Source organism: Embiotoca jacksoni, unplaced genomic scaffold (genome assembly GCF_022577435.1).
Source record: "Embiotoca jacksoni isolate LCO1_2020_lvr unplaced genomic scaffold, fEmbJac1.0.p SCAF_8, whole genome shotgun sequence".
NCBI lineage: Eukaryota > Metazoa > Chordata > Actinopteri > Embiotocidae > Embiotoca > Embiotoca jacksoni.
In genome coordinates, this window is record NW_027185436.1 from 18,868,116 (window position 1) to 18,885,174 (window position 17,059).

Genomic DNA, 17,059 nt, shown 5'->3' on the forward strand with positions numbered 1-17,059 from the left:
TGCCTGAGGTAAAGTGAGTGGAACAGGTTGTGGGTGTGCTCCCCTTTGGTTAATACATGTTTTAAGCAGGATTTTCAGCTGCAAAGTGAGTTTATAAAATGTTTGTAGACAGTAAGTCCTACAATAGGACATAACAAGGACTGACTGAGACCAAGGTGGTATGGCAATAAGAGACAAAAACAAAATTGTTGTCCATTTTATTTCAAAAAAATGTTGACACCCATTTACAGCAACAGGGATGTATTTGTTTGATCTGCAAGAGTAGGGTAAACATTTTACTGCTGTTGTAAGCATTTTATGGTTGTCGGGTAACGTCCCTTCTCAGATTTGCACAGTGATGGCAAATGTTTGATTACTGAACACCAACTGTGAATGTTGGTTATTAAAGTGTTGTGTATAGTGATGGGAAAGACGTGCTATTTCGTAGCAAATGCCACACTGCAGAAACTGTAAGTGTAGTCTAACTCTGTGGTTAGGTTTGTTAAAAACTGTTTTCTTTGTAAAACCAGTTCTAAATGCATCGTTAAACTGGTATCGACTCAAAACACTCAAGTACATTCAAAATAGCACCTTTACACTTTGTGTGACAAACATTTTTAGAAAAGAGTACAAAAACACATAAGCTAGATGAAACACTGTTGCTAGCTCAATAGCTACAAGCCGTAATTACAATGTACCATTAACATGGCAGTAGATCCTTATTAACTCAAATGCTCTGTGACAATAGGTTGTTTAAACCAGTGATGTAGTCAAATGACTTAAATAAATTAAAACAATGGGGGAAAACATAGTACAATGTCATAGTAGTGGAAAGATTTGCAGTAGACTCGTATTTCCAAGTGTGGGAGGCAGAAATATTTTTCTATGAGAATAAATCTGTCCCACAATTAGTTACTCAACCATATGAGACATACAAAATTATAGATAAAAACTTCAGTGCTTGGTTGAAATTATACTTTTTTGCATTTTCAGGTAAGAATTAGAAAGATGCACTCTTGGTATTTTTCACCAAATAGGACCTATCATAATCAAATGAACAAAATACTTTGTTCATCCAGCATGTTTGTCAGTTTAAATCTCTTCAATACAAGAGGTTCTGCTCTGTAATCAATTCTTTCTGTAATCGGGTCTTTCCCCCCCCCCACTTTTTCCACGATGACACTTCAGTCACAGATCAGGGTAAACATCTTCATGAAATCCACTAACCATGGCCCCCATAGCTTGTACGTTAGAGTTTTTGCATAGCATAATGTGTCCAAGGCACAGGGGTTTGGGGAATTGCCTTTGTGAGTGAGAGGCATCCAAAGGCCACTGGGGGACAGAGTCATCTGTAAAGCCACACGTAGGATCAGTAGGGGTACGTTGAGATGGAGATGTAGATAATAAAGATGCTCTGGTAGGTAATGCGGCCCTGCTGTGAGATAGTGGTGGCCTGCACCTTGAGCCGAACTAGTCCTGGTTTGTCCAGAACTCGCAGGGTAAAGATGATCCCCCTGCCAGCCTCGTCTCTGATGCCAAACAGACGGCCCATCGCACCCGTCTCTGATTCTTGCTCAAGAATTGTGAAGGATGTACGCTGTTGCAGGATGCCTGACTCTGAGAAAGCTGACAGTCGTACCACGTTGTGATTGGTTGGAATGCCAGAGGGTAGAGTCAGGAGCTTGTACTGCAGGAGCAGACGAGAGCCTCCAGGGGCACAGTCCAGAGAGCAGGGCCTGTAGCAGGTCCTTAAAAAGTCGGGAGCAAAGAGAAAACATGTCACTGACACTAGATATGTAGGGTATCTACAACCTAATTATTGTCTCCAAACTCTGTACATTATTTATTAATCATGGGGTTTACCCAGGGCTTCCTCCACTCTGGTAGGATGCAGGGCAGGGTGTATCCAGACACTGGTATCCTCCTCGGGTATTAAAACACATCTGATTGTGTCCACACTGGATGCCTTGCTCTACACACTCATCAATGTCTAATGGTACAGAAAAAGGACACGAATTTAGTTATTCAAAGGAAGAGTGTAAGTTATATTGTTATGAAACAGATTAAGGAGACACACCTTTACAGCTTCTACCATTGGGTAAGAGTTGGTATCCTGGGGGACACAGGCATTGAAAGCTTCCAATGGTATTTAGGCACTCATGTTGGCATGGCTTCCTGAGCAGACACTCATCCACATCTGTACATAAAATAATGCAGAGAAGTAAGAGGAAGATTCAACTGGCTGACAACACCATAAAAAGTGGAGTTGATTTTATGATTTTGAATCCATTTGGAAAGTACTTTTGATTTAAACTTACCAACACATGTGCCATCTCTGTTGGTGTACCCCACAGGACAGCTCTGTCTGGTAATGCGAGATACTCCGTGAGTACGGGAGAGGATTGGCCTCCCGAGGGACGACACCAGCTCTGGGCGGAGTCTTGCCCGGACTCTGGTGCCATTGGTGAAGGTCTGCCCTCTCTCCAGCCCCGCACAGGAGCGCCCATCCCCAAGCAGTACGGTACCAGGAGGGCACTGACACCTGAAGCTGCCGGGCACATTGCGGCACTGGTAGGCACAAGGGTTTGGCATCTGCTTACATTCATCAATGTCTGAAAGGTAAAACAAAACCCAACTTACTTCTAATGTGCGCTCCCATTCGAGGGGTGCTAAAGGTTTTTATCAAACAGACAAAAGTGATGTCCTACCCAAACATGGAAGTCCTACTCCCTGAGATCGGTAACCTCTGGGACACACACAACCATAACCTCCGATTGTGTTCTGACATATCTGAGTGTAGCGACACATGTGACTTCCATCCTGGCACTCGTCAATATCTGAAAAATATGCAGGTGACAACAGTAGTTTAGCAGTATTTGACATAAAATGTAATTACAAATTAAAAAATGTTGCTGCAATATCATTACAATTAAATGTGACAAAATGATCATTGATAACATAGGAAGTTTCTATCTCATGTAAGTAGTGTGGGTACAATACAGTTTCTACCATAAAAGTTGTTGTATCTCAGTGTCCCTGGGATCTGTGATGTCGTGAGCATTATCCCCTGGTAGCGTCTCCCAAGGCAAATTAGTCCCAGGGGGTGAGGCCAGACGAAAAGTCCTTCACAGCACCCAGATGGGAGGCAACCTCCATCACCTCACCCAAATTAGGGAAATTAGGGCCTGTGAGAGGAGCTTGCTAGCAAGCATCTGGTGACCAGGCCTTATCCCTTGGGACCCGCTCAAGAACAGTCTGAAGAAATGACATGGAGCTGCCACCATGTAGCCCCAATATCTGCAGGGACAGGCATCAGGGTGGGGTACACTGCAAGCTGAGTGGCAGGCTGGCCGAAGGCCTCACAACACTAGCTCAAGGGACCTCTTTGGTGCCCCCTTGCTGGGGAAAGAACAGGAGTTGGTGCGGAAGGTGAAGCAGTACCAACTCTCTGCTAGTCTTTGAGGTAGTTGAGCTCCTCAGTTGCAAGGTGCCGGGAGTTGATGATGTTCGCCCTGAAATGCTGAAGGCTCTGGACATTGTTGGGCAGTTTTAGCTGACACACCCCATCAATGTCACAAAGAGGTTGGTAACAGTGCCAGAATTTGCAGATCAGGGTGATGATTCTTTTTTTTTAGAAAGAAGGATAATTGAGTGTGATCAAATAGAATTGATCATATTGTTTCCAAGGCTGTTATGAGGCATTTGGTTTCCATCCAACTGGAGTGAGTTGAAGTCAAGCATGTTTCTGGTGGGTGTTGGCCTCCACCACTGTTGTCCCTCATCATCAACCCTGTTTGTGTTTTCATGGACAGGATATCAAGGCATAGAGGGGTGGAGAATGCCCGATTTGGTGGCATCAGAGTTGCTTCTCTTCTATTTTTACATGATGTTGTTCGTTTGGCTTCATCCGACTGTGACCTTTAGCATGCACCGGGGCGGTTTGCAGCCAAGTGTGAAGAGAATCAATGCGTCCAAGTCTGAGGCCATGGTTCTCTGCCAGAAATTGGTGGAATTCTTACTTCAGGTTGGGAGTTTCTGCCCCTAGTGAAGGACTTTAAGTATCTCAGGAGCTTGGTCATGAGTGAGGGTAGGATGGAGTGGGAGATTGAGCCGATCGGTGTGGCATCAGCAGTAAAACAGGTGTTGTAATGGACTGCTTTGGTGAAGGGAGAGCTGAGCTAGAAGGCAAAGCTTTCGATATATCAGTCCCTCACCTACAGTCATGACCTTTTGGGTAGTGACCAACCAAAAGAATGAGATCGTGGATTCAAGTAGGTGAAAAAATGTCCTCCATTAGGTGGTCAGGCTTAGAGCTAACGAGTAAGGAGGATCTGGAGGAAGCTCAGAGTAGAGCTGCTCCTCTTTTGCATCGGGAAGGAGTCATTTGAGGTGGTCAAGGCATCTGATTATGATGCTTTCTGTGCACCTTCATTTGGAGGTCTTCCAGTCATATACGACATGCTGGAGAGATTGTATATCTCATCTCAATGTCCTTAAGTCATAAATAGGTTGAGGCTGTGTCTTTAAATAAATTAAGTAACGATTTAGGTTTGTTCAAATGCCAAATTCAGCACCGTCTAAATAAAGAAAGTGGATACAAATATAGTATGACAGTAACTAACCCATGCAGGCTCCATTCTCGGCTTTGGTCATTCCAACTGGGCAACTGTCGAAACACTGGTATCCTCCCTCTGTGTTGCGGCACTGCTGGTGAGCTGGGCATACATTTCTCATGCACTCATTTATGTCTGTAAAAGTGAAGTCATCATAATAAAACTGTTACTGACTGTCAATTATCAGTCAGAAAATCCCAACAAAAAAGTATTTTCCAAATCAAGTATAGCAAGGCTTAATTCAAACATCAAACAAATTAAGGAATTCAATTTCTAGGACTTCTTTTGAACCTGTGGAAATAGTTAGCTGACTGACCAATGCAGCGATGTCCTGACAGCTTGTATCCAGGGTGGCAGATACAGCGGTAGGAACCCAGAGTATTGAGGCACTGATGCTGGCATGGGGAGACAGCAGACTCCTGGCACTCATCAACATCTGAAAGGCAAATTTGACACATATGGTTTCATCAATCTACATATAAAATATTAAATACTGCATGTTAATAAATTAGCTTCTACTTAAAACGGCAGGTGTAAGTATAATATAACATTTACAGGACGGCCTCCATATGAAATGTCCAGACAGTTTAACAGTAATTAACTGTGACTTGCCTTCACAGCTAGTTCCTGTGATGCTGGGCTTAAATCCTGGTCCACACTTGGCCTGGCAGCGATATGTGCCCACTGTGTTGACACATTGCTGGTTGTAGTGGCACATGCGTGAACCTTGGGAACACTCATCAATATCTGCATGGTATTAAAAGAAACAGAAGTATAAGGGCAAACGCTGAGGCAGAGGATTAGATGACTATGATAAGGGCTTTAACAGATGAACTTTGCTCTACTTAAGGTAGGACATTACTATTGTATATAATAATCACAAAACTTCCAGAAGGTTTATTTTTTATCTCACCTTGGCATGTATTGGTATCTGTAGAAATGGTGAAGCCAGAAGGGCAGGCGCAGGAAAAGCCTCCCATGATGTTGTTACATGAATGAGAGCAGGGAGACTGGAGGGCACACTCATCTTCATCTAAGAAGAACACATTTAATTATAATAATAAAATGGGTACAGTGACAACTGTTCAAATAAATGCTGCCAAAAGATAAGAGAGGCATAAAAAAGGAAAACAGCATACCAGCACAGTAGGAAGCTGTGTCAAGACTGAAACCTTTAGGGCATGTGTCTTCATAACCATCTGCAAACAGAAACCAGGCGCTGTTAGCTGTTGCAACACTCAGATGTGGTATTTCATGTGATATAGTGATGGTGGAGTTTTACGTCGTTGTAATCTTTTCCCCAGACCTGGTATGAGGAGATTGGCAGTGATATGAAAGTCCAGAGTGAGAGTGAACATGTTGTAGACACTGTTCATCCCCGAGACTTTAAGCAGCTGGAGCAGAGGGCCCTGGCGCTCCTCCTGGCCCTCGTAAATAATGGTGTGATTGCAGCGCAGCACCATGGGGTTTCCTCCTCTCTGATGGGTCTGAGAGGACCACGAGTACAGCTGCCCTTGGCCTGTCTGCACATATGACTCATCGAATTCCTAAAGGGCAGACGCAAAATCAGGTCAGACAAATCTTAAGCAGCATTAAATTCTCTGAAGTTATATATCCTTAAGCCAAGATATGTTCAAGGTCTTTACATACACAGTGTAATGGCAGCAGTAAACACACCTGAAGGCTCAGATGAGATGATGATAATGAAGGAGGAACAAATCCGTTGATTACTATGTCAATTAGTAAAACTCCCTCAGAATCCAGACCTCTGGCAACGTGGGTCAAACGAAGGACCTCCCCTGTTAGAAGAGATTTAAAAAAAAAAAAAAAAAGAGAGAGCATCCTGAAACTACTTCGAAGTAATGACCTTCATGTGCAAAGTATCACTGGTAGTGAGTGTTGCCATCTGCTGGCTGTTTTACAGAAGAGCAGGCAATGAGAGAATCTGTTGTCACATGAAATGATTATGACCATAGTTTAGTTAAATTGTGAGTTAATGAATAAGTGTTAACCTATATCAAAAAAGCCCATATGATTTTTTAAGTCCAGTATTTTCCATCATGCGACAGATCACTCAGCCACTTGCGAAGGTCCCTAAATGTTTCTTTAAATATTGATGACCTTGAATAAATCAAAAGTTTGAAGTACTTGGCTATACCTTCTAACTGCCATTCATACATTAGGAAAAAAAAGTCAGGTTACCTGTCTCAAACTCCAGCTGAGACTCCTGTCTGAACTGTCCCTGAGTAAAGGAGAAGCCGTTTTTTGCAGCTCCGTTCTGCAGCACAGTGGTCCAATAGATGGGAGCAAACACAGACACCAGCACCCGCAGCAAGGGACCTATAACAACACAGCATCGGCTTTGGTCTCTTACAGAACCACAAAAAAACAGCACATAAAATCTATACAATACGAATAGATCCATGAAGTCTTCCTCTTTTCCCGTCTTAAAGAAGTCATAAATAGAAAGGAAAATACCTGAGTTTGGCCCTGAATTCAAATCTAAAACCTATTTAGTTAAGTGGTAAATAAACATTAAGTTAACAACAGATCAACAATGAGTTGGAAAACTTTTTTTTTTTCCAGATGATAAATATATAGTGTTTCTGGAAGAAAAAAAAAAGGCCTTTGTTTTACAGTGGGATTTTCTGTTGCATCCTATTAATATAAATCTGAAGAGTCTTTCTTTAAACTCTCACCTAACCCACACCGTACAAATTTACAAAGGTGACTAAATAAATTATAACTTGCTGAGACTGCTACAAAGATTACATCAACCGATGATATCTTTTGTGTGATCACTCACCCACAGTGGGAGGGATGTTGTCCAGGCGTGCCTGCAGAACGCTGCTGCCGTCCTCCATGTTGTCTGTAATGTTGGCCTCCAGGAAGGACACTCCAAACTCTCTCTCATTCACCATCCCGATCAGGCTGCCTCTGGTCTTACGTGGAACTTCACCTTTCACCACCAACCACAACAGACGGAAAGAAAAGTGATGATTTACAAGCACTAATACTGTAATTATCTGTAACAGCCTCGATTGCAACACTGGAGTTGATACATGTGTATTAATGTTGAATTTAAAAACCAGAAAGCTCATTTGGAAAACGTAAGAAATGTAATTTTAAAAGAATATATCTAGAAGCTTATAGTAAAAGCTAGAGGTCAGTCGTACCTGGACACAGACCAGTCTGACATTTCCTGGAGTCGATACTGGGGCCGCTGCATGACCGGCCACCATTAGCTGGTTCTGGGTTGTTGCATAGTCTCATTCGCTCTTGGAAGCCTTGCCCGCAGGTGCTACCACATGGACCCCACTCCTCCCAGTTAGAGTAGCCTCCATTGACTAACACAAAGAGGAAGAGGGGGAGAAGAAAGTGAAGTGACATCTACGTCAAACAAACGCAAAATGCATGAATAAAGGGAAACAAACATTTTGAAAAAAATTCTTAGAAAGCAAAGCCTGGCAGTTTGATAAGTACATGTTGCTAATTTGTTTTTTATTTCATAACAGGTAAAATGTGTGTAAACATTTGGACAGAACTCACTCTGAACCTTGAGAGTAATGCTCCTCTCTGCTGTCCCAGCCTCACTCTCAGCCACACACTGATACTCCCCTCCATCTGCAGCCTGTAGATCGAGCAGGTTCAGGAGGAGATTTTGACTTGATTAGTGGTCTGAGGAACGGTCATCTTCTGATAGGATCACAAACCTTCAGGACAAAACTGCGCCTTTAAAACACACACAGCTCTTCTTCTAACTTCGTTTGGTGTTTCACGATGGGATTCACTTCGTAAAGAAGTGTGCTAATATTACACAGTTGCTTCGGAGCAACTTGTGCTTGTGTCAATCCAGCTAACATGTCATGGCAATATGGAAGAAGAGGACGACGACTCCACCTTCCCAGCCCAGCAATTAGAGGCCACCGACCTGTACGGGGTCTGTGAACGGGCTGCGGTGAGACTGGGCGTACCGTGGCCGGCAGCCCAGGATGCAGAGGATGCAGAACGGGACTTGTACGATGGTAAAAGGCTTCCATCAGCTTTGCCTCAAGCAAAGCAACTTTTACCAGCAGTCCCTGCTTGCATGAAAGAAATGAGCCGTTACTTCCCACAAAAGGCTGCTCAAAGCTGGAGATGAAGGGGATGGGTGAGTTGGGGTTGACCGAGCCTCCAGCGGTGGAGCCTTCAGTGGCTTATCACCTTCACCCTAACCACCGTTCAATCTCTGCTTCTTCAAGCATTTCTCTGCCCTGTAACATGGAACGGCTCACAGCATCCATTTTTCAGAGGTCGTACAAGTATGCAGCGCAGCCGGTGTGCTCCCTCAACGCTGCCACACTGCTTTCGGCTTATCTGGGTGAGATCCTGGAGGAAATGGGAAAGAAGAAGCGTGCCACCTAGCACAGCCTCTTCCCTCTCCCTCACCTCACGCCCCTCCCTTAAAGAAAATACAAATAAAAAGTGCATTCCTGCTGCCAGGCTTGAGGCCGATGGCAGAATGCTCCCCCAAATTAAACCAAAACAGCTGTCATGTCCTTTTCTCCCCAGAAGGGGGAGCCCACGCTCCTCTGGGGAGAGACCTCTCCTTCCAGGTCAAGGGCGTGACTCCACACAGGTCCATACAGGTGGACCATGGGTCCACTCTGCTCGGCTAGAGCGATGCCGCGCATGCGCAGTTCTCCCTTGGGTTTTGTCCACAATTTTTCAAGCGGAGATTCAGCACGAGTCTTGGAGAAAGAGATCGCATCACTGTCGAGCAATGACGCAATCAGAATAGTTCAGAGCGAGCAGGCTCATGAGGGCTATAACTCTCGATAATTCCGAAGTAAGTTTTCCAAAGAAAGGCAGCTCATCCCTTCGCTCCATTTTAGATCTTTGTGTGTTGCACAAGCACTTAAGAAAGTACACATTGAGAATGCTGACGCACAGACTGCTCTGCCGCTCGAGTCGTCTGGTCGATTGGTTTGAACCGTTCGATCTCTCGGACGCATATTTCACGTCGACATTTATCCGTCACACAAATTTCTCAGGTTTGCTGTCAAGGGTTACCTTGGCCTAGCTCAGGTGTTGAAGCTGCAGGCAGTGTTCTTTGCTCTCAAACACTTCCTGCCTCCAGTGTCATCATGTTTTGGTGAAAACAGACAACTGGAGTAGCGTACATCAACCGCCAGGTGCGGCACTCGTTCTCTGCAGCTACACAGGTTGGCCCGGGAAATAATTGTGTGGAGCAGTACAAGACTTATGTCCCTCCGAACTAGTCATGTCATGGGGATTCTGAACGTAGGAGCACACCTGCTGTCCAGGGGGAATCCACTGCACGGAGAGTGGCTCTCTGGGCTGAATGCTGCTGGCCTGCCCCCAGAGGTCATTGACACCATTCAGAATGCAAGAGCCTCCTCCACCAGGAGTGGTGTGATGTGAGGGATATTATTCCCTTCCAGTGTTCAGTGGTGGATGTGCTCTGTTTTCTACAGGAAAGGCAAGGCATTTTCCACAATTAAGGTTTATTTGGCGGTAATTTCAGCTTGCCATGTTGGTTTTGGTGACAAACCTCTGGGGCAGCACCCTCCGGTTTGCCGTTTTACGAGAGGTGCACGCCGCAAGCGCCCAGCCTCCAGGCCCCTAGTGCCATTATGGGATCTGTCAATGGTGCTGGACGCCCTCTCCCACCACCCTTTCGAGCCTATGGAGGTGTGAAGTTCTTCTGAATTAAGAGTCTCCTTTTAGCTCTAACCACAGCCAAGCAAGTGAGTGACTTGGAGGCTTTGTCCATCCACCCTTCCTGTTTGCAGTTCTCCCCGGGGCTCACTAAGGTGTGTTTACGGCCCAATCCAGCTTTTGTGCTAGAGGTGAAAACTGATCAGTCGTTTGTTCCCTGGGCCACTCCTCATAAAGGTAAACCACCGTCCCACCAGAGATTATCCCACTGGATTGCGGAGGCCATATCTCTGGCTTGTAGGTGTAAGGGCTCTCGGCCTCCTCTGGGGATGAGAGCCGATTCTACGAGGAGCATGGCCACATCATGGGCCCTGTTCAGGGAAGTGTCAGTGCAGGATATTTGCACGGCTGCGAGCTGGGCCACGCCTCACATGTTTGTGCGTTTTTACAGTCTAAAAATGGCACAGCCTTCACTGGCTCATGCAGTGCTGGATACAGGCACATCAACTCAGATCTAATGGCCCTTCACCTGGGTCGATGCAGTATCGCGGCTTCGGGCCACTAATGTAATCCGGGTGTGGGCTATATCTCCCATAGTGAAACACCGAACAAAGTTAGAAAAAGAACATTGGGTTATTTAACGTAATCCCTGGTTCTTTGATAACAGAGTGAGGTGTTTCACCAACACCTCCCTCCTTGCATAGGCAAGAAAAGAAACCTGCTTCAAATGAGTTGGAAGGGGTAGGTCGGCTGTGATAGTCTGAAGAGGACACGGCTCGACCTGTCTGTCACAGACAGACGTGATGTCATTGGAGCTTCCGTAGCTGGTCTCGCTGAGGCGAATCCCAGTGAAACCCCTCACTGTTATCAAACAACCAGGGACTATGTTAAGTAACCTGATGTATTTTCACTGAAGCAAAGCTAACATTAACGTAAAAACACTGACATTTTCAATGGGGCAGTGGATTTGTATTCCTTTGAATTTTTTGTCATAATAGGTATGATTGGGCCGGTGAGAGGAAATTTAGAGCGCACTGTGGGAAGGACAGCCATCTGTCTGTGAGAAAGTCTCAGCTGCAGGCTGTACAATTATAGCAGCACTTAGAGAGTATAACAAGGTTAGAGGCTTCAGGAGAGAGGGGCAGAGTCTGGGAACATCCAGAGCTCTGTTTATCTCTTCCCTCTGTTGCTAATGCTGTTAGCCTCTCTGATGGAACTGAATCTGATTTGGGTGGAAGCAGGACGCTGCAGGACAGTCACACACTGTTCCTCCACCCAAGGGGACTGTAGATGAAACTTGGATATGATGAATACTGCTCCACTGTCCTCTATAACATCAAACATTTTCTGATGTAGTTTGCTTAAGGAGACTTAATCATTCAAAGCTGAGTGACTGGGTTGATCAAAGCTTGTCTAGAGACAGGGACAGTGCTGAAAAATGTTGAAGGCAAAGTAAACTTTATATTTACAGTGATGCTGTAAATGACCATGGATCCGTTGTGGAGTGTTTGCATTCGGTGGAAGCGGAGTAAGGGTTTTCCATTATGGAGCCAGCGGAGGACGGGGCTGGGGTCTCCGTGGACTGGACAGTCCAGCATAGCAGTGCTACCCTGGACGACTGTCTGAGACATGTGAGCTTCACCCTTTAACACCGGAGGCTCTGGAGACACACAGCATATATGTATCATATGACATGTATCAGGTTGAATGTAATTATCTCTCAGAAAGTTAAATGGGTGAGAATCCTTCATAAAAAGCTCACCTCTGATACGGACAAATGAGAGTGCTCTGATGGAGCCCACACTGTTTTCTGCTATGCACACGTAGGTCCCGGCATCACTCAAAGTCACATTGTCAATGGTGATGGAGCTCCTGCCGGCCTCGTCTACAGCGACACCTGGAGCATTTTTAATCAGAAGTGTCAGACGAATCAGTACGTGACATGCAGTGGAGATACCACAGTTTTACCCCACAATACTGTCTCACTGTGGGGGCAGTTATGTGCAGCCCTTTATTTAAAAAATGAAAAAGAATACCTGCATAGGGGCTGTTGTTGACAGTCCAGGAGATGATAGGAGAAGGCGTTCCCTGAGCGTGGCAGGACAAGGCCAGACTCTGCCCTTTGTTCAGGGTTACATCACCTGGCAGCTCCTTGAAGGCAGGCCTCATGTTGATGGCCAGGCGGATGTCTTGTCTCACAGAGCCTGCTGCGTTGGTGGCCACACATGTGAACACACCGGCATCACCTGGCTGTGTGAGGAAAGCTGTCAGAACAGATTCTTATACCCAGAACTAGAGAGAAATGTGGTAAAGTGAAGACCGTGGATGACAGGCTAACCTCAGCCCTCTCGATAATCAGCTCTCCTGATCGCAGGACGGTGAACTTGCCGGAGAGGTTGGGCACGATGGCACCGTCCTTCTCCCATGACACTCTGGGTTCTGGTGAACCCTGAGCAGCACAGGGCAGCAGCGCCTGAAACCCTTGAATGACTGACAGTTCTGTCTGCGCAGGAGGAATCATGGGAGGGACTGAAAGGAAACAAGGAAACATCATCATTGACATAACTATGTTTTAGTCCCTGCACAATGTGAGATGTATTAGCAAAAAGTCTTCCCTCACCTTGAATAAGCAGCCTCATATCGTGGCTTGCTCTGCCGGCAAGGTTTTTGGCAGTGCACGTATAAAGGCCTGCGTCACTGCGCTGGGTTGAAGTAATGGCCAGAGTTCCATTAGCGAAGGCGCGTTTATGAGCACCATCAACGACAGGCCTCCTCTCTTTGTACCAAGTGACTTCAGGTTGGGGCTGCCCATCAGCTACACACTCCAGACTGACTGGCTGGCCTAACACAGCGGTGTACTCAACACGAGGGACACTCAGCACGGGTGGAACTGGAGAGACGTGTGGAGAGCAGATAATCATTTATTTACCCAAATAAAGAAGAAATTAGAAGAAATTTCCCCTCGGGGATTAATAGAGTACTATAAAATAAAAATAAAAAAATAAAAAAAATACAGTTTTCGTGGTGCAACACTAGCAAACTGAGTGTCACAGTTTGGCTACAAGGAGAGATCATTATGTTCCCCCTATCTGTGAGATCAGAAGTCCACATTACCTCGAAGGACTAGTTTGGTCCTGCCCACAGCGACACCAGCCTCATTCTTTGCCAGGCACTGGTAGGTCCCCGCATCCCCGAGTGTCACACGGGAGAACTTCAGAGCTCCGTTTGAGAGCACAGCCAGCCGGTGACCTGTAATAGTCACATGAGGCTGAGCATGAAAATCAGTGTCCAATGTAACCCGGTAAGACCTGAGGGGTTAGAGCTCATTGTATGTCAGCATTGCTGTTTAATTCATTATTGAATTATTGGTCATTTATTATATTTATAGAAAGTTAATGGAGGAAAAACATTTTGGATTCAACTTCATTGTGGCAGCATCTATCATACAGAAAAACATTGCGTTTATAAGGTGAATGGGTGCTTGTACTATATACCTGGTGCTATGGGAACTCCCTCTCTTTGCCAGGTGATTGACGGTCTAGGTAACCCTTGAGCCTCACAGGGAAGAACAGTCCCGTGATGCAACACTACTTGCACTTCCTCTGCCATTGGCCTAATCTCTGGCGGCTCTGAGTGCATCAAAGAATAAAACCCATTGTCATACAGGTTCATTTGTTTCATCGTGAGCATTCAGGTGACCTGCAGCCAGCCCATTACAGCCTACCTTGCACTGTGAGAGACATGTGTTTGTGAGCCACTCCAGCTGGGTTGCGAGCTGAGCATGTGTACCTGCCAGCGTGACTTGGCACAGCTGCAGTTATCTCCAACACTCCTGAAAAAATAAATAAAAAGCTAATTACACAAAAAAGTACATACAGGATATAGTCACATTTGTTGAGCAAAAATCTATTTCTTTCTCTTTCATTCTAGTTACAGAGGACAATGGTTTCTAATGATGAAAAAAAGAGCCATAAAACCAGGATATTAGGAATTTTTTCTTACCGGTGGGAAGGACCCGATAACTTCCTCCTTTGGAGCTCAGTTTGACTCCGCCCTTCGTCCAAGTGACAGTAGGCTGCGGGCGTCCTTGTACGTGACAAGGCAACACAACAGGAGACAGTTTCACAGCTTTAACTGCCGTGACATCATCTTCGATAGATGGTGGGGCTGCAGAAGAAAAGAGCAAACTCATGAGTTCAATCATCTGGAAAAACAATCTGCAGTCTGCTCATTGCACAAAACTCTAAATCAATACCTTGCAGGATGACCTCGATGACCCGGCGCTCCTCTCCTACATCATTGACTGCAGTGCACTCAAAGTAACCTTCATCCTCATTGGCTGGGGATAAAAGAACCAGAGACCCAGAGGACAGCAACCTGGACAAATAAGCAAAAGTACATCTGCTTTTAAATGTTTCTAGCTGTGTGGGTTGTGCTCCATACAGATCATGTATTCACAGACAATACAGCCAGCTTTTGTCTTTACCTATATGCACCAGGCTGTTGGCTGATGTCAAGCGGAGTGCCGTTCCTCTTCCAGGATATTTTAGGTGGAGGTATCCCGGTAGTCTCACAGCTCAGCACGGCTCTGATGCCGGTGGTTACGGTCACATTGAATGGACCCGTACTGATTGAAGGACCCACTAGCAAGAGACAGAACAGCTTAATTTGAACAGAAATGCTGACCACAGTAGTGTGTTAAAGCACAACTAATTATGCTCAAATTAAAATGGAGACAGGTCATCAGGAGTGCCATCGTTTGGTGCTATACAGTATGAAATTACGGAGAAAACACATGCAGATTCATAAAGTAACTACATGCCACACTTACCAAATACACGCAGATCCATCCCCCGGTGATCTGAGCCAGCCTGGTTGGATACTGTGCAGTAGTAGCGACCAGCGTCTTTCAACTGAGCCCTGTGTATTCGTAAGGAGCCCTCTGATAACACGGTGTACCTGGAACAAGTTAAAATATCAGTGAATGGCTCCACTGTACATACAACAGTGTGAAACTCTGTCTGTGTTTGATATATTCAATCAAGTGTAAAGTATAATATGATAGAAGCCTTAAAGTTAAAGTGGGACGTACTTATTGTTGTCTTGAGGGACGGGGAAGCCGTCTTTCCTCCATACGACCGCAGGTGAGGAGTCTTCTTCAACCTCACAGGGTAAGACTGCATCCTGGCCGATATGCACTGTCACCACTGAACTGCTCTCTTTTATTACTGGTGGTACTGGAAGTAAAAAAAAATAATCCTTGTGGTGACTTGGGTTTAGTAAAACTATATATTTAAACCTCCAACAAGCATTTTTTTTTCTTAAGCCTTTTAGAAAGAAAAAGATCAGCATTAATTCAGTTCATATTCAGTCTCACTACAAACACAAACATTTACATAATTTGTTTTTTTTTAAATATTAAAAAAAATTCTGCCAGTTATGATTTCATCTGATCAAACAGACTTATTAAGAACAGTTAAGGAGCGGTTTATTTCATGTTAGACTCCTGATGAATGTCAACTCTTTGTCTGACACCTCAGAGATAGTCGTCTCACTTTGCACTGTTTTCTATAACTTCCCTTTAAGATGATGACATGTTATTATAGGCACCTGATTCTTTAACCAGCCTCCAAAAACTTCAGAATGTACTTTGAATTTGTTCCAGCTACAAAGTGAACCCTTAAAAAAATGACTTGATGCTATTTGGACATTGGACAAGGGGACTTTCTATTTCAGCTCCCTTTAAGAGTCGTCCAAAAAAATGTAAATATTTAGGGATCTGGATCACATGCAGTCCCACTGAACTGTGCCAAGCTAACAATCATCTCCTCTATTCTTAGTCAATACAAGACATGGAGTTCAGGTAGTGCTGCCTTTCTCTTTGGGTGGAACGATAAACACTGTTAAAGCATTTGATTAAACAGACATTGTAAAAGAGGAAGTATGACACCTCCAAACTTTTTATACCATAAATAGGCTTCTAATATCAGGGCATTTATTGGCCAAAATTTGATCACATTACACTCATGTAGGTAACCGAAGACTCCACTGATATATTTCCCTCGTGTTGCTGCTATGCTCCAAATTACTCCGAGCAGAGCCCATACATGCAGCTAAACCTCAAACCCACTCGTTTTGCATTCAGTTGAAATATGTCATCAGTTCAGACGTCATTTCACGCTTCATGGTTTATATATAGACATTGTGCGTTTACTCCTTCAATAATGGATGAGGCCTTTAGCCTTTGTTCAAAATGAATCAAAACCACTGTTTGGAGTTTGAGTTAAGGGGGTCGTGCTAAAGTCGGCTAGAAAAGATTTTATTCAGATTTTACACTGCCTAGCAACCATTTTCAACCTGTTTTTAAATATGGCAGCAGGTAAACTAGACTTGAGTTCATTTTCATATAGTTACCTCTAGTTTTTACTTCATTTTGGCTTATTTTTTATCTTTATTGTTTCTGCAACAATGTTTTTTTTTTCTTTTCTATTGCTGCATGTTTCAGTGTCTGGCTGACATGTTTCTCAGGGGACAAAAAAAAGAGGGGAAAAAAATGGTTTCATATGTCTATATAGGTTGTTCAGGTATTTATCAAAAAATGGTTACAAATAAATTGAATTTCAGTACTGACGGGTAGACTTACAGAGAATCTCCACTGTGAAAAAGAGACTGTTGCTTCCAGCCATGTTGGTAACCACACAGCTGTAGTGGCCGCTGTCCTCAGATCTGACTTCCTGTATCTCGAGGTACTGACCTCCTGCCAGCCGCTGGATACGACCACCCAGCTGATGGAACAGGAGAAGAAA

The 17,059-nt window shown here is 44.6% G+C and overlaps 1 protein-coding gene across 1 annotated transcript in view; it reads right to left on the reverse strand.

Annotated features, from left to right (window-relative positions):
* Positions 1-201: 201 nt before the first annotated feature.
* hmcn2 (hemicentin 2) overlaps positions 202-17,059 on the reverse strand; it is a 49,206-nt gene continuing 32,348 nt past the window's right edge. The window contains exons 52-81 of the mRNA XM_069138893.1: positions 16,897-17,038; positions 15,346-15,490; positions 15,085-15,212; positions 14,740-14,896; positions 14,509-14,630; positions 14,256-14,420; positions 13,978-14,085; positions 13,748-13,882; positions 13,368-13,502; positions 12,874-13,143; positions 12,592-12,782; positions 12,290-12,503; positions 12,016-12,150; positions 11,723-11,913; positions 8,142-8,223; positions 7,769-7,939; positions 7,399-7,551; positions 6,795-6,932; positions 6,270-6,391; positions 5,899-6,139; positions 5,732-5,791; positions 5,506-5,625; positions 5,205-5,339; positions 4,909-5,028; positions 4,602-4,727; positions 2,688-2,816; positions 2,298-2,591; positions 2,057-2,176; positions 1,843-1,969; positions 202-1,727 (exon numbers count right to left, since the gene is read on the reverse strand). Coding sequence (XP_068994994.1) covers positions 1,349-1,727; positions 1,843-1,969; positions 2,057-2,176; positions 2,298-2,591; positions 2,688-2,816; positions 4,602-4,727; positions 4,909-5,028; positions 5,205-5,339; positions 5,506-5,625; positions 5,732-5,791; positions 5,899-6,139; positions 6,270-6,391; positions 6,795-6,932; positions 7,399-7,551; positions 7,769-7,939; positions 8,142-8,223; positions 11,723-11,913; positions 12,016-12,150; positions 12,290-12,503; positions 12,592-12,782; positions 12,874-13,143; positions 13,368-13,502; positions 13,748-13,882; positions 13,978-14,085; positions 14,256-14,420; positions 14,509-14,630; positions 14,740-14,896; positions 15,085-15,212; positions 15,346-15,490; positions 16,897-17,038 — 4,755 coding nt within the window. The 3' untranslated portion in view covers positions 202-1,348. The remainder of the gene's footprint in view (positions 1,728-1,842; positions 1,970-2,056; positions 2,177-2,297; positions 2,592-2,687; positions 2,817-4,601; positions 4,728-4,908; positions 5,029-5,204; positions 5,340-5,505; positions 5,626-5,731; positions 5,792-5,898; positions 6,140-6,269; positions 6,392-6,794; positions 6,933-7,398; positions 7,552-7,768; positions 7,940-8,141; positions 8,224-11,722; positions 11,914-12,015; positions 12,151-12,289; positions 12,504-12,591; positions 12,783-12,873; positions 13,144-13,367; positions 13,503-13,747; positions 13,883-13,977; positions 14,086-14,255; positions 14,421-14,508; positions 14,631-14,739; positions 14,897-15,084; positions 15,213-15,345; positions 15,491-16,896; positions 17,039-17,059) is intronic.